Raw genomic sequence first — 18,318 nt, forward strand, 5'->3', positions numbered from 1 at the left:
AGTGCTTAAAGGGCCCATTTTCTACACTTTCAATTTATTTTTTATCGGAACTCCACTTGTAATCGTAGGCTTAATGTCGTAATATAGTTTTACATGACCTTTCCTCTGTCTCTGATCTTCTTTCATGCTGTTTTTGCTGCTATAGCTTTAAAACTTTTATATGTGACTGCTTTATGATTAGCTAACTGCTCTGTATGTGGCATACTGGAATAGATGATGACAGGTTGATTATAGTGTATACTGGAAAAGTAGGCAGCAGTTTTTTAGGAGAGGGGTTTGACTTCTCATATCTGGAGCATTTCTCATTTTTGAAAGCATTTTATTTTCTTAATAAACAGCATGCCGTGCATTATTGGTAAATCAATTTTGCAATCATAAAAATTGTTGGTGTTACCTACCCTGTAAGAAAATGCTGGGTTCCAAACAATTCCTTTATGTTGTTTCAACACAAATCAATTAAGTTAATCATTTTTACAAATTTAAGTGGATTGAACATAAAACAATTTCACCAAAACTTAAAGGGAACCTGTTTTACCCCTTTTACAAGATGTAAGATAAGCCTTTGGCGTCTCCAGAATGTTTCTGTAAAATTTCGGCTCAAAATACCCATCAGCTAATTTAATATGTCCTTCAGAATCTGCCCATTTTTGTCAGTTGGTCAGTTGAGATGTATTATCATTTTTACTCACTGTAAAAAGTATTTGTATTATGTTAAAGTAATAGTTCAGTTAAAAATGAAAATTCTGTCATATTTTGCTCACCGTTTGCTTGTTTCAAATCTGTTTGAGTTTCTTTTTTTTATTGAACACACACACAAAAAAAGGACTTTAAAGAATGTTGGAAACTGGTATAGCCATTTATTTCCAAAACAGTTTTGCCGGCTATGCAAGTCAATGACTAGCAGTTCCTAGTATTTTCCAGATAGACATCTTTTGTGTTCAACTGAAGGGATAAACTCCTGGGGGGTTGAAACTGAGTGAGTAAAGAAGAAGTGAATTTTCATTTTTGGGTGAACTATCCGTGATTTTGTCTCTTCTTTGTGCTCTTTCTGACTACCAAGTCAGTTGTTAACAACCTCAAAATGTTTAGATCCCAGTTGAAGCTTATTTAGATGGTCAATCTAATCACAAGGATGTAATGCTAAATACAAATGAAAATGGGGTCAGAAAAATGGTTAAACTGTCTACTTTTGATCATTTTCAGTGGGAGTCAAAAAAGGACATTTGAGTGTATTGTTTTGGTGGTGTAAACACTCATTGGGTCAAACCCCTTCAAATAGCCACTAAAGACAACCTATACTCGCTACTTATTGTCCTTATTCTTAAGCATTATGGGAAGTGTTTTGAATGACACTAGTCAAACAGGATACAAATTTGCCATTAATCTGAAATCATAAGTTTGTTTTGAGGATGAAAACTGTGAAAAGCACAATGCTCTCTTTCCATTCCTGATGCTGAAACAAACACACATTGGCTATGATTACATTGCGTGAATAATTTGATCATGTCCATTAAACAGAGTATGGATTTAATCACTTTATGATATATACATGTCAAGAATTCAAGCTTTTCAATCCCTTTTACATGCAATTTACAATATTCATATTAATCACACAGAACTGCAGTTATTTTTTTACCACCATCAAAAATGTGTAACGTTATTTATTCTGTAAATCCATGAGACCCATGGCACATGATTTAGTTAAAATGCCAAATGAGGACCAAGCGCAAGAGACGGTGAACCACTCTGAAAGCACATTCCATGCTCCACAGATGGGACAAAAATTGTGCATCCTCACAAGCACATGCACACTTTGGGTCAAGGATGTTAACATGATTATGTTTGCAGCGATTATGAGCCTAATCGCATTATTTGGATCGAAGTATTGCATTTATATGAGGTAAAGCATGTTGCAAAAAATCTCATTATAATCGCATTAACATGGGCCATGTAAATGCACTCGCTGTTTGACATAGTTTTGGGGTTATCAGAGCAGAAATAAAAGCTGCTTTTCCCCAGATCATTTTCTATTGTTTTCTTTTGCAATCTTGTTTTGCAAAATTACATCAAAAGTTCAGAAAATGTTTGTACAGTCACCCACCAACTTAAAGAGAACAGGACATTGATTAAAAGTAGACAAAAGATTACAAAAAACAGGTGTCAACAGTAATGATCTATATGATCTCAACAAATAAAAGCCAGGTGTAAACAGAGGCTACAGGTCATCCGAAATCATTTGTGGTCACATTATTTCAGCTTCAGACTTCCTGGAGTGCTTGAATTCACTAGGTGTTGAAGTGTCATCTGTTAAAACAGAGGAATCGACTAAACTAACACTGAACTCACCTTCCTTCCTCACCAACACGATCCATATGCTTCCGTGTGTTGGGTCAGGCCTGGTTGTAAAACTCTTTTTATTTTGATAGAGGTTTTGGCATAGAAATTCCTCTCATTCCCAGCTGTCTTGGGCCCCCAGCTCATCTTTCTCAAACAGCGGCTCATGCTCATCTCTCAGCACTCACGTTACATGTGGAACGTTTCCCTGTTTCTGTCTGTGTATTTGAGCTTAACGCCTCTTTTTCTGGGGAGCTTAACACCACTGATTACTCTGACGCCATCTTTACATGTCTTTGCTGTTGACCCATTGCTCCATGCCTTCTTTTGGTCTATTGTTGGCTCTAAAATTGTTATTTGTAACTCCATATTAAAAGAACAGGTTTAAAGTTGCATCCCTGCTGTATATTCAAAGTCTCTTAAGGTTTAGCAACATTCACATACACAAGAGGGATGTGGAAATTGATTGGATGTCAATGATGGCAATTGATCAGTCTTTTGACTGATGGGATTATGCTGACACTTTTAGAACCGCAACATAATGATTCAAAAAGTATGTCTCTTTGTTTGGCCTTTTATCCATGAGGATTGCAAAAATTATAAGCCAAGAGTCAAATACACCAAATCTGAGATAAATCACAATCTTTTTTTACCTTAAAATAAAAATGTTTTATCTTCATGATATTAAGACTTCCGGTCTTATTCACTTCCATTGATTTTTAGACATTAAAAACAGATCTTGAGGTTGCAAACTGATTATATTATTCCACTTTTTATATTGAGTCATGAACACACTTGTTTGTAGTGCAAGTATTCTTTATTCTATTTCTCCCATTGGCAACTGAATCTAAAGTTCTAAAACTATTTCAAAAAATGAGCACACTTCCTCATTGTAGAACAAGGTCAACATAGCTAAAATGATTATCATCATATACATGAAATACAGATGCCCTAAATGTACTGTATAACTCATTAAACAAAAATCCTATCATTTATTTAATTCAAATGGTCAAATGCACAAATAACCTTCTAATTCTAAAGATAAATCACTTTCTGCTGTAAATTGAATGGTGCAATAATTAAAAAAAATTGATATATTTATATGTTTTTTCAAACATAAAATTACTGTTGTAACAAGTTGTTGACAGTTAAATTTCTATATTTAATATATAAATTATATTTTAGTAATTTTTTCATGTGAGGTAATATTTTGTTTAGGGCAGAAAAATAATTTAGAAGAGAATATTGTCAAATTGAGTAACAGTTTCTTTGATTAGAGAGAGAGCGAGAGATAAGTAACTGTAATAGTGTAATTTCTCTAGACATCAATAGCTGAAATAACATGTTGTAAAATTGTTGATTATTTCATCTTTAGTTGTTAAATGTCAAACATTGCAATAACTGCAATAAAATAAGCAATGGTTCAGCAAAGTTGTTTAACTTTTCATCTAAATGCATTCAAACGTGTTCTTTTCTTTAACACAGAGCTATAAACACAGTGCTAATTCACTGACAAAAATATTCAAAGATGATTCCTTGGATTTAAATGTCTTTTAGTTAAGTGGTTGTAAGCAATTTATTGGGGCTGAATTTAAACAAACAAATTAAGTTGAACATTGCTAGTTTTAATTTCTTTGTTTAAATTCAACAGTGTTGGATTTAAAATCTCTTCACCTCTTGGATCCTCATTAGTCCTCTTCTGGATTCAAAATGTTGTTTGACTTACAAATAGAACCTTATAAAACTTATAGTTCGACCTTGTTTTCTGAATTAAATGTTTCAACATGAAAAATGTACACAACTCAAATTTAAAAAAAAATGTTGGGTTCCACACAATTCCTTCATGTTGTCTTGACACAAATTGGTTAAGTTAACTTCATTGTTATTACAAATTGAAGTAGATTGAACATAAAACAAGTTGTCTTTAAAAAAACTCAAGAATTGTGCTGATACAGCTCATTTTAAATAAGTAGTTTGAACAAGCACAAAACATATTTTTTCATGCATTCATTCATTTTCCTTTGGCTTAGTCCCTTTATTTATCAGGTGGATGCCACAGCGTAATGAACCGCCAACTTATTCAGCATATGCTTTACACAGCGGATACCTTTCATCACTGGGAAACTTAGCTTATTAAATTCACCTATAGCGCATGTCTTTGGACTGTGGAGCAAATCCAGAGGAAACCCACTCCAACAGGGAGAACATGCAAACACCACACAGAAATGCCATTTGGCACAGCTGGGGCTCGAACAGCTCGACCTTCTTGCTGTGAGGTGACAAGTATCCAAATATTTTTTCTTTTGTTTAAAAAATAGCGCATAATTTAAATAAGTAAGTGTAACTCATTGACTTTTTCCCTCTAAGGCCCAGCAGTTTTTTTTTCTCTTTCTCTGCATTTAGAAACAAATAATTCTTACAAATTATAATGCTGTCTTTGTGTGAACAATTGCCCATGCGGCCATTATGAGGTGTAAATGAGCTATTCACACATGCACACCTGTTCACAGAGCAAAGGTACATTTCATCAAGCTGTTGGACATGAATATTAATGCTAGCACCATTAGCAGAGCGCACACAAGGTCAGGACCTTTGAGAGGAAGCGCTGGGAATGTTTAAGGGGAAAAAATAAGGACATTTTTATGTATTATTTAGGGTTACTGCTAAATTGACATCTTTGCTTCTCATCTAGCATATCTGTGTGAGTACAAAAAGTATAGCTATTTGTTTTATGGCACCTATTGCAGCTAGCTAATATACTTGTATGTGTAATCATTTGTAGTGTGGTATATGTATGTGAAGAACAACTGGTGTTTGTCAGAATGCATTTATACAGTATGTGAGCCACATCATCTGCTAATAAGGTGCTAATGATGACAAAGGTGATACAATGCTGAGTGACAGTGATGAGGATGGTGATATGAATGACACCTCCTGTGACCACAAATACTAGTGTTCCTGGATTTGTTGTGTAGAGTAAATACTACCTTGATTTCCTGCTACACTAAAGTTACAGTACTTATTACAGTTTACTATGCTACAGTATTCTGTAGTATTCATTACGAAATTGTACACATTATACACTTTACTATGTGGTTCAAAGACATTCATTCATTCATTTTCTTGTCGGCTTAGTCCCTTTATTAATCCGGGGTTGCCACAACGGAATGAACCACCAACTTATCCAGCACGTTTTTACACAGTGAATGCCCTTCCAGCCGCAACCCATCTCTGGGAAAGGTTCAAAGACATGTTTATTATAATTTACTATAATTTTTTTTGGCGGCGTGGCTGTTCAGACTGATACCGAAACAAGAAGTCATGATGTTAATTTGTTTCTTTTAATAACAGCAGTAAAAAAAAACTAAACAATTATTTGAACTGTACAACTGTACAAGCTAAAAATAAACATTTATTTTTATATCTTATTTTTTTCACAAAGTGTGCAGCTTTTGTCACTGCAGCAGTGTTTCCCCTAGGTTTACAGTATTGGGGAGGGGGTAAATAACAGCATTAATCAACTGAACAAATAAGTGAGCTGTACAATATCATATTTTTTATCCACAAAGTGTGCAGCTTTTGTCACTGCAGTGTATTTTTCTTGGCTTCTGGGAGATAGATATTAATATTAGTATACTTACTATATAAAGTAACCTTTTACCCTTGACTTTACTTAAGTATGCTTCTTTTTCCTAAAGGTGTATCTGCGGCCTTAATTACTAAGATCAGTCTTGTTCTGCCAAGTGGGTCAAAGCTAGGGATGCTCTGATCAGGATTTTTGCTGTCGATACCGAGTACTGATTTCTTGTCATGGTGATCGGCCGATACAAAGTACTGATTCTAATGCTTCAAGCTTTATAATGCATTAAGCACATTTTCCCTCTAAATTTTATTGTAAAATAAAATAATTTACAAACAAAAGAAAATGAATGAATAAATAAATGAATTAATAAATAAATGAAATAACAAACAATGCAATTTGAAATAAAACATTGCAAATGATGAAGAAGAGTTCAACATATCTCAATCAAGAACAAGTTTGGAGCGTAAGTTTGATGCATAGGAATTAAAATGCACACCTATAAATCTAATACTACTTTACTAAAAGAAAAAGGGCCTATACACTGTTTATTGAAATAAGTATATTACAAGAAGTTATATTAATAAATATTCATGTTTAAAAAAAATTGTCTCTAACTATTGACAGCAGATCACTCAATGAGAGAGAGATAGAGATAGAAGGATTTGCACTTGCCATCTCTTTACTGCTCTATTCATTTAACCTTAGAAATGTAATGTTAAGACCATCACTGTGCCTCCTGTGATCTGTTCTCGTGCTCATTCACTCGCCTCGCCAAGATGCCCGGGTATTTTACCAGTTTTTGGGGATCACAGAGCCAGTATAAATTTGCGGGAGACTCACCGAGCTTTAGGGAGAGGTCATAAGATTAGACGAGACACTAGATAGCGGCGATTGCTCTGCGTCACAGCAGAAATACAAATTCAAAACACTGGAAATACAATGGCTGCACGTGCAACAAAGAGCATCACTTACGCGAGTCAACAAGCATAAACATGCATAACATACAGGAGCGCACATGCTTCTTCTTCAAAAAAAAAAGTTTGTACACAAAAATCTTTATTACATGCTGCATTTTCTTCCATTTTCCAGTCAGTTTCTTGAACTTTCTTCCCTTTATGTGCAAAAACCTTTAAAAGACTAACAGTTGTTCAGCGTTTCTTATTTTAGCCAATTTAAACAATTAAAAACACCATAAAATAGAAACATTTTGAAGCGTTTCCTATGAGTAAGAATCACTTCCTAAGTTCCTACCCTCCATCTGAATTCCACGCCTCATCAACATGTGAAAACAACCTATATGCAACAGTGAACCATCTCAGACTTGGTTTAGTGTTGGTTTCACTCTACTAATATCATTGTTTAATGTTCTATTTTTGTTTTGTTTTCCAGTAATATACAAAATTGAAAGTTGATACACAAAAAGTGTAAATTAAGAATTGCTCAACTGTATGCTGTAACATATATAGTCAGTAATTGAAGATTCACAGAGATATTCTTTGTCTATTATTGGTTCAAACAACATTTGTTTTTGAAAATGTAACTCTTTACATCTAGTTTAAGGTTATTTTTTATTAACATTTGTATTAATTTGAAGTGGCACAAAAACATCTGTCTATATCTATATACTAGTTTCTTAAGCAGTATATTGTTTAAACTACAAAAAAGTGACAATAAAAGTCCCTTTGTTGAATGCTAAGTTACATTTTTACATACAAATATGAGCTCAACTTCTAATAATGAAATTCAAAAGTGATAATTAATTAATATATACACACAGAAGTCAGAATTATTAGCCCCTCTTTGAATTTATTTTTCTTTTTTTAATATTTTCCAAATTATGTTTAACAAAGCAAAAAATAAATAAATTCACAGTATGTCTGATAATATTTTTTCTTATTTGCTTTATTTTGGCTAGAATAAAAGCAATTTTTAATTTTTTAAAAGCCATTTTAATGTCAAAATCATTAGCCTCTTCAAGTAATTTTTTCTCGACAGTCTACAGAACAAAGCACCATTATACAATAACTTGCCTAATTACCCTAACCTGCCTAGTTAACCTAGTGAACCAAGGTAAACCTTAAAATGTCACTTTAAGCTGTATAGAAGTTTCTTGAAAATTATCTAGTCAAATACTGTCATCATGGCAAAGATAAAATACATCAGTTATTAAAGATGAGTTATTAAAACTATTAGGTTTAGAAATGTGTTGAAAAAAATGTTCTCTCTGTTAAACAGAAGTTGGAGAAAAAAAACAAGCAAAGGTGCTAATATTTCAGGGGGGCTAATAATTATGACTTCAACTGTATATTAGACCATTGGTCAGCTGTTTAAGACTCAAGCTAAACAGTGGTTAAGGTTACTTAAAATAAAAACAAATAAATATAAATCAAATAAATTATTAAAGCAGCACAGTGGCTCAGTGGTTAGCACTGTCGCCTAACAGCAAGAAGTTCGCTGGTTCGAGCCCCGAGTGGGTCAGTTGGTATTTCTGTGTGGAGTTTGCATGTTCTCCCCATGTTCACTTGGGTTTCCTCCAAAGACTCGAACTGAATTGACGTGAATTTAATAAGCTAATGCGAATGTGAATGCATTCACTGTGTAAAACATATGCTGCATTAGTTGGCAGTTCATTCTGCTGTGGCGACCCCTTATAAATAGGAGACTAAGCTGAAGGTAAATGAATATATGAATAAATTATTAATTTTTGCTTTTAAAATTTAACCATAATAAAACTTAATTCTGAAAATTACTGATTTTTGAGAATTGTGATATTGAAATTATCAATAGGAAAACAACATCAGTTTAAGCGATTTGACTAAAATTAGAAATGTATCTTCAGAAGTTTAGAATTAGTCATTGTATAAACTGCCGTTTGTGGGATCCAATGTTAACAGTGTATGTGTGGAACAGTCCAGTTGAAATCCAAACACAAGAAGCATCAGTTGTCCAGCTGCTGCTCCAGAACAGACGTCCAGCTCTGAATCCGTCCAGAGAGAGACCTAGAAAGAGAAAAGGATTAGTTGTATAGACAGTGTTCTGGTGTGTCAACCCTCTTGACGCCAACCTGTCTGCCTGGATATCAAGAGGAAAGAATGGAGTGAGGGGTGAGAATAGAGGTGTGGAAAAGGAATTGAAGAGGGGCAATGGAAAAGACACAGCTGTTGAAACTCATCTCACACTTACAATGAACAGATGAGAGAAAGAGAGACGCACTCGCACAGATGGAGGAGGATTTTCTTATGATTATCACTTTACGGAGACATTTGAATAGAAATATTTGTTTAGAGTAAAATAATATCTCCAGTTCACACGATGATTCCAAATCCAATGTACTTAGGCTGCCAGATTGTGACTAATGTCTGTTCTGTATTGCAACTTAATCTGGCCAAGAACCACCCACTTATATAGGAAGCGACTGTCTGACCATTTAACGTGACCAAGCCAAGTTAATTTTTTTGCTTAGAATGAGTATGCATTAGTATTCAGTTCTCAAAGTTGCTATTGAATATCTCACAGTGTGACTTCAGTTGTTATTTTATTGTATTCATTGCTTTTATTCAGTAAGGACATTTTAGTCAATCAAATGTTACAGTAAGATAAGATTTCTGGCAAGTCTACTGAAAGTGAAGTGAGCATTGTCAGTAAGTATAAAAAAAGTGTTGTTTTTTCTGTTTGTCAAGGGAAAATAAGTGAAAATAATATATCACCACTTTATTTTGTCAAATTCGTTTTTTGAAGTCCTGATCAGAAGGATTCACTGTAACATGTTTTGTCCACATATATATGTATTCATTTTGTTATGAGTGTGTCTAGCTATAAGTTATAAGCAGCAATTTTCAACACTGAGCAGTGGTCTCAATTTCTGGAGGGCCACAGCTTTGCAGATTTTAGCTCCAATCACCTCCAAATCACACCTGCTTGAACACCTTCATTAGTTGGATCAACTGTGTTTGATTAGGGTTGGAGCAAAACTGTGCAGAGCTGCAGCCCTCCAGGAATTAAGTATAAGACCCATGGTTTAAAATAGGGCTTCTGAAAGTCTGGACTCTAGATCCAGACTGTGAGGGTTTTCAATCCGGACCAGAATCCATTTCGTGTTGCAAGACCATGACTAAAGGATTCAAATTGTGGATTTCCTTAATTTATAAATGCATAAATCTTGTAAATCATTAGTTTAGATCTTTGTATTTTTGTAAAAAAAAGAAAAAAGAATATGGGCTAAATTAAAATCGAAGGCAAAACATTTAAGGTTTTCCTTTGTGACTATTGTTGTGACATCCATTGATCATACAAGGCTTCATGTGATCGAGTGGACTAATTGCGCGTACATGCCTGCTTTAACGCACCGCAGCAAAGTGATCATTTGAATGGATGAAGATGTCGGACTTACGGAAAAGAAAACTTGATAAAGAGAATAGACAGTTCAAAGTTAAATGGACAGATAAATATGAGTTTATTTTGCCACAAGCCAGTACAAAGCTATTCTGCTTGATTTGTGCTAAGACAATTGGAGTTTTAAAGAGTGGAAATGTGAAAACATGTACATTTTTAATGCTAGTGTCCACATAATACAGATATAAGGGACGCAAAACTACAACATCTAAAGTTTACACACCTTTTGTATTTTTCACCTTTTTTAAGCTGTCTGGATATAGATCTAGACAGATCTTTATAGATCTTTTGTTATGTTTTGTACAAAAATGTTCTAATATGAATGGTTTTGCCTCATTTGCATTGTATTTAATGTGTTTTGAATGCAAATTCTAATTTGTTTAAAGAAAAATAAATAGTGTTGACTTTTGATGCTTCTTAAGAATAATTTTTAAAATCAAGTCATATAATATCAATTGTTTTAGACCTCTGATCTTCAAAAATTTAGGTTTGGACCTTTTAATGCATACATTGAGAACCCCTATTTTAGAGCATCAATTGATTTTCACAGTGTTTATACCAGAATTTGTTTATATGAAATATAATTAACACAGAGAAAAAAATATGCCAAAGTTTTATATTATTGTGCAAAAACTCTGTGCAAATCTAAAACTAATTATTGCTCAGAAGCACTCATTGAAGAATTCTGGCAACTTGTAAACACATCTTTGCTTTCTGGCATATTGATAAAAATCTATGCACCGAATCCCAGAAATCAGTTTTTTTTTTTTCAGTAAGCTCTTTTTCATTCACTCATTCATTTTCTTTTCAGCTTAGTCCATATATTAATCGGGGGTCGCCACAGCAGAATGGACCGCCAACTTATCCAGCACGTTTCAAGCAGTGGATGCCTTTCCAGCTGCAACCCATCACTGGGAAACATCTATACACACTCATTTACACACATACACTACAGACAATTTAGCTTACCCAATTCCCCTATACCACATGTCTTTGGACTTGTGGGGGAAACTGGAACACCCGGTAGGAGTTCTGTTTTTCTAAACGCGACTATGGATTGTTTTTTGCCGTAAAGTGACATGATAAATTGGTTGGACAAAATGTCATACCTTGTAGTATTTCCTGTGTTTAAGTTAAACTTTTATCAACTATTTCGTTCAGATGCATGTGACGAGGAAACAACACAGTCTGCTTTCATTGCAACTTATTCTTTGGCCTGTTAAATGTGTAGTTTCTGACTGAGACGATATTTTTATGTAATAATCCTAATTTCTAATACAGAAATAAATGCATTTATTTGTTTGATGTTTGTATGTTTTCTTCTGATTTTCCTCTGGAATCTCTATCCAGGGGGTTATGGGTGTGATTACGGTTTCAGAAAGATGCTGAGTCCTCCATCCTGCTTGAACTTTACACTCTCCCTGAACCCTATAGATCGCAGCCTGCAATCCACATGATTCCAAACAGAAGCATATCGGTGCAGTTCATGCGCAGATGGCAAATGAAGCTCTCCTACCTCTTCAAAGCATTCTCCATATACCTATTTTCTTTAAAAGCCTCTGGTGCGGATTTTTCCTGCTCAGACTCTCATTCTAACCCCCTACTTTCCCTCTCACTCCGCTTGCAGTGGTGAAAATAGATTGACAAAGATGCTGAGTGAAAGAGAGAGAGAGAAAGCAAAGGAAGCCTGAAGGCAGGATTAACGGAAAGAGTTGATTTTATTTTCTTGTGTTTGAGGACCGTGCTGATGTGTGTATGAAGCAGTGCCTCCAGTGTGATTGGCAGCTTTTTCTGGTGTGGCCCGTGAGCTGAAACATTTGAGCATGTTACCGCAGGATAGGTGCGGCCTATGGGACATGTTAGAATTGATCCACAGCAGACAATCGTCACACCTTAGAATTGAGGATCTGTGTAAGGTGACCAATTGCATATGTTTGTAAATCCTGGCTGACTTTGAAGGGCTTCTGTAGGCAGCAGGACCACATGCAGCTTTGCGTTCTTTATTTTTGATGCAGCATGCCTGTCTATAACTAAAAACTACTCTTTAAAAATACAATCATGATGCCACAAATTATTTTTATTTAGTCCAAGAAAAGAGTGAAACTCTGGTTCTGCAGGCCTCATTCATGCCCCATTTCCATTGAGTAGTGCGGTACAGTACGGGTTGGTACACTTTTATGTCTGTTTCCACTGTCAAAAGGTACCTAAAAGTGAACCGTACCGTACCACTTTTTGAGTACCCTTTTTCCAAAGGGTACCCAAAAAGTTGGTTTACAGTCATTACAGAATATTGGTTTACAGACAAACGTCACTAGCGTGTGTACAAGCCAGGTTAATGAAAACAAAGGACGCGCCATTTTTAAATAGACAGCCTAGACAGTAAATCATTATGATATATACATATGATAACGAGCTGTTTCATTTTCTCCAGAGAGCTCGCGATTGCTCTCCGTGCTTCTATATTTGAAATAAAGAACTTCTTGAGCTCATGATAATAATGTGTGTGTGATTATTGAAGGGCTTTTGAGATCCTCTCAGAAACGGACAAACACAAGCATGACGGTAAAAAACAAAACAAAGGGGAAGCCTGCAAAAACAAAAGACCAAAGGTTTCTTTCAGCAACCTAAAACATGAACCAACTGCCATGGTTAACTGTTATTATCACCTTTTAGAATTTAGACTTATGAACTTGGAAAGACTGAATTACTTCCTAACAAGAGGTTGCATGTTTTGGTGAAGAATAAAGATGCAGATGAGAGGTTTTCACTAACTGTGGGCTATATGTTGCATGTTGTTTTTGAAGCCAAATAAGGACTAAATGTATCAGAGGGGGATTTGAACCTGTGTTTCCAGCATGGCAGGTGAATGCAAATGAGGGCAGATGACCGTGTCAGTTTCTAGTCTGTCTCTGTAATCCAGGAAAGTGAGGTTTACTTGCAGAGCTCTGGTTAAACCTTATTGCCCTATAAACCTCACAGTCATCCGGGTCACGGCACCAGTTTGAACTAACTCTCTGTGAGAAATTACTCTATAGTGAATGGTCACGTTAGGATACCTCTTTAAATCTAGGACAAACAACCAAAGGTTGTTAAAATACAATGCCCCAGCATTGCTGAATTGTCAACAGTGAGAGATAAAAGGCATTTTAGCATGAATGTAACAGTAATTTTATATAGTTACTAGTGTTATAGTACTCAAAACAATATTCATGGTTTTGTCTTGTCATTCTTCTTCTTCCAACGCGATCAAACTGTTACTATTATGCCAGATGAGAAGTTAACAATTTGTGCAATTAAACAAATGTGTAAAAAACATGATGTTTATGTATATTCACTGGCCACTTTATTAGGTACACCTGTCCAACTGCTTGTTAACACAAGTTTCTTATCAGCCAATCAGTGGACATGGTCAAGACGATCTGCTGCAGTTCAAATCGAGCATCAGAATGGAGAAGAAAGGTGATTTAAGTGACTTTTAACGTAACATGGTTGTTGGTGCCAGACCGGCTTGTCTTAGTATTTTAGAAACTGCTGATCTACTGGGATTTTCACCAATCCTGTCAGCTAAGAACAGGAAACTCAGGCTACAATTTGCACAGGCTCACCAAAATTGGACAATATTGAAAAAACATTGCCTGGTCTGATGAGTCTCGATTTCTGCTGCAACATTGGGATGGTAGGGTAAGAATTTGGCTTCAAAAACATGAAAGCATGGATCTATCCTGTCTTGTATCAACGTTTCAGGCTGGTGGTGTAATGGTGTGGGGGATATTTTCTTGGCACACTTTGGATCCATTAATACCAGTTAAGTATTGTCTTAACGCCACAGCCTAATTTAGTATTGTATGATCACAGTGTACCTATTAACTGATGTCTACTTCCAGCACGATAACGCACCTTATCATAAAGCAAGAATCATCTTAGACAGGTTTCTAAAAGTTGGTTCAGTTTGACACGGGTGTGTTGATTTTCATTTTTTCTCATTTAAGTTGACAGAAGCTGCACAAGCAAAACTGCTGCCCGGGGGCATAGCTAACATGGCCACCAAGCTGCTTAAAATCAACTGTTTGTGTACAAATGAGCATATTTGCACACCACAAGAATTTCTTTGTATATTTTATTGACTTTCTGTGGGTTTTGAGACCCGAGTGTGGGGTCTATGTATGGAGAGCATGGAAACAATCCTCCAGTCAGAGGATGAGAAGAGCAGATGAAGACATTTAGTTACACGGGTTTAGACAGGCAACACACACTCACACCTGCTAGAAGGCAGAGACTCCCTACTTAACTGTTCTCTTTTCATCTGTCTGTCATTCTTTCCTTTTAATGAGCAGGAGGAAGAGATGGAGAGGTGCATGTGTGTGTGTGTTCAGGCTTCTGTGCAGGTGTAATTGGGCCTGTGACCTCAGAAGGAAGTTTGTTTGGTTGGTAGCTTGTGTGTGGGCTTGTGTGTTTATGATGAGCCTGTGTGTATGTGTGACTCTGTGAACGTATTGATTTCTGTGTGTGCTTATAGGTTACCCAGTGATTGATGGGTTTCTCTAATGTCATGTCAGAGAGTGGCAGAGATGTGCATAAGAGCACCCGACAAACACACACACACACTCCTTCTTCTGATGAATTATTCGAGACGTGTACACACTCCTGTGCAACGGATTTAAAAGTTATTAGAACTTCTTCCTTCAGGAGATCATTCTGTGTGTGTGTGTGTGTGTGTGTGTGTGTGTGTGTGTGTGTGTGTGTGTGTGTGTGTGTGTGTGTGTGTGTACATGTATTTATCACATTGTGGGTACCAAAAATGTTCCAAGTACAGCAATACCAGTAAAGTTTCACATTGTGGGGACTTTTTTAGGTCCCCATGAGAAAAATGGCTCATAAATCATACAGAATGAAACTGAAAATGGAAAAGTGCAAAATGTTTTTTTTTTCTGTCAAAGTTGGGTTTAAAAGTAGGGATGGTGTCAGGTGGTTGAATATACAGCCTGCACAGTATGAAAATCTATAAGAAGTGCCCATAAAGAGAGAGGGTGTACAAGTGTGAGTGAGTGTGTGTCTCAATGCCTTCTCTAAACTTTTTGACACGCTATTATGCTGAATCTCATACCAGAATCGGCATTCCTGAGGCTGCTCTGGCATATCGGACCAGAAGTGTTAGACTTCCAACAACAATTTTTTGTGGAATTATTTGTATTTATTGTCTAATCTTAACTGTTAGGGGAAATTTGGTGTGAGGGACACTCATTGGTGTCCCTGTAGGTGGTGGTGCCCTAGTCAACTGCCATAGTTTGCACATGCATAGATACAGTTAGTGACACATCTACTCAATGGATGTCAATGTCAGGGTATCACTGAGTTTCTGTTAGCTTTGACCAACAATAGCATTGTTTTTAATGTTATGTTGGTGTGTCATGGCCTTTATGCATTTTATTAGGGCTTTAGACTTTTAAAGTACCACAGTATGCTGTTATAGAAGATTTATTTTCAGTGGAGTCCTACAATATATTTACATTCATTACAATTGTTCATGAACTTAAACTTAAAAAATGCTCTAACAGTCTTAAATGTTGCATTGTTGTAAATAGAACATACACTCACCAGCCACTTTATTAGGTACACCTGTCCAACTGCCCAGTAACGCCTATAATTTCTAGTCAGCCAATTACATGGCAGCAACTCAATGCATTTAGGCATGTAGACATGGTCAAGATGATCTGCTGCTGTTCAAACCGAGCATCAGAGTGGGGAAGAAAGGGGATTTAAGTGACTTTGAACATGGCATTGTTGTTGGTGCCAGACGGGCTGGTATAAGTATTTCAGAAACTGTTGAGCTACTGGGATTCTTGCACAACCATCTCTATGGTTTACAGAAAATACCAGAGTTCAGAGGTGAATGGCTAGACTGGTTCCAGCTGACAGAAAGTCAACAGTATCTCAAATATCCACTCGTTACAACCGAGGTATGCAGAAGAGGATCTCTGAAAGCACAACATGTCAAACTTTGAGGCAGATGAGCTAAGAACAGGAAACTGAGGCTACAATTCACACAGGCTCACCAAAATTGGACAATACAAGATTGGAAAAACGTTTCTTGGTCTGATGAGTCTCGATTTCTGCTGCGACATTCAGATGGTAAGGTCAGAATTTGGTGTCAACATGAAAGCATGGATCCATACTGTCTTTTATCAACATTTCAGGCTGCTGGTGGTGGTGTAATAGTGTGGGGATATTTTCTTTGCACACTTTGGGCCTATTAGTACCAATGGAGCATTGTGTCAATGCCACAGGTTACCTGGGTATTGTTGCTGACCATGTCCATCCCTTTATTACCACAGTGTATCTTCTGATGGCTACTTCCAGCAGGATAACGCACCATGTCATAAAGAGTGAATCATCTCGGACTGGTTTCTTAAACATGACAATGGCCTCCACAGTCACCATGGCCTCCAATAGAGCACAATTGGGATGTGGTGGAATGGGAGATTCTCATCATGGATGTGCGGCCAACAAATCTGCAGCAACTGCATGAGGCTATCATGTCAATATGGACCAAAATCTCTGAGGAATATTTCCAGTACCTTGTTGAATCTATGCAATGAAGGATTAAGGCAGTTCTGAAAGCAAAAGTTGGTCAAACCCGATACTCATAAGGTGTACCTAATAAAGTGGCCCGTGAGTGTACATTGCAATTTCTAAATTTCAGCTCCAGAGGCTTCCTCAGTGCTTTGATACAATCTGATTGATGGCATTTACCTTAGTTAAATTTTATTCACGTTTATTTGTGTACACAAAAAATACTTATTTGTTTGATCCTGGTTCCTCATTGTTTAAAAGGGCATGCAGAAAGAATGTTTGTGCAAATGTGCATTATGAAAATGTGTTACAAAACCATAAAGGTTTATACAAGAAGAAAGACTACAATTACTAACAACCTATTTGAGGCAATTCAGAATTGCTGTTTTATTTTTGGTAAACCTTTAATATTTACAAACATCTACATCATATACTGCATGAAATGTAATATCTTAAGATATACTAATATGCACAATGTGTGTGTGTGTGTGTGTGTGTGTGTGTGTGTGTGTGTGTGTGTGTGTGTGTGTGTGTGTGTGTGTGTGTGTGTGTGTGTTTGTGTTTGTGTTTGTGTTGTGTGCAGAAAACTCAGGTGATGGTATTGACTATAGCCAGCAAAAGAGGGAGAACATTGGAGACCTGATCCAGGAGACGCTGGAGGTATTTGAACGCTACGGGGGTGAAGACGCCTTCATCAACATCAAATACATGGTGCCCACCTACGAGTCCTGCCTTCTCAACTGAAAAGACCAGAGAACTCTCTCACAAGCACACACACACTCACTCTTATACAAATATGTAAACACAACCACCTTATGTTACACTTCTTATTTCTGACTTTATTAAAGTCATTATGCAGATGCAATGATTCTGTGCTCCATGCCTGTCTCTATCAGAGAAAACACAGACACACACACACACACATGCAAACACACAGCTTCCTGTGAAGATAAACAGAAATGAGGAGCTCAGGGGTCAATAAATCTCTCGGTTGCAACTAACCTGCATTTCATTTTCAGTCGGTGAGGAATTATCTTGAAGAGAAATGCAGAACAAAATGTGCACATCTAGTCCGATTGGCCACAGATACAGAAAACAGTACAACCCAAGTTAATGGTTATTTTTCACCATATCATTATGGAGATCTTGAAGCCTTACTATCAGTTTGAGTGTTGATTGTTTTTGTTGTCGTTATTGTCGTTGTCTTCAAATCTCTTCATCAAAATACTATAAAAACATGTATTATGCTAAAATATAATAAGGCACCACTTGGAAATTCTCTTGATATACTTGAGTAATAATAATATAGTAATAATAATAATAATAATAATAATAATCTTATTCCATAAAGGTCTGAACACATTTTCCCCAAGTTTAAAATAAAATATTGTTGTTGTTTTTTTTTCAGAAAATGACATTGGTCAAAATAGGAACACATT

The 18,318-nt window shown here is 36.1% G+C and overlaps 1 protein-coding gene across 1 annotated transcript in view; it reads left to right on the forward strand.

Annotated features, from left to right (window-relative positions):
* pacrg (PARK2 co-regulated) overlaps window positions 1-17,747 on the forward strand; it is a 160,611-nt gene extending 142,864 nt beyond the window's left edge. The window contains 1 exon segment of the mRNA NM_001007398.3: window positions 17,463-17,747. Coding sequence (NP_001007399.2) covers window positions 17,463-17,623 — 161 coding nt within the window. The 3' untranslated portion in view covers window positions 17,624-17,747.
* Window positions 17,748-18,318: the final 571 nt, after the last annotated feature.

The sequence above is a fragment of the Danio rerio genome, chromosome 17, assembly GCF_049306965.1.
Source record: "Danio rerio strain Tuebingen ecotype United States chromosome 17, GRCz12tu, whole genome shotgun sequence".
NCBI lineage: Eukaryota > Metazoa > Chordata > Actinopteri > Cypriniformes > Danionidae > Danio > Danio rerio.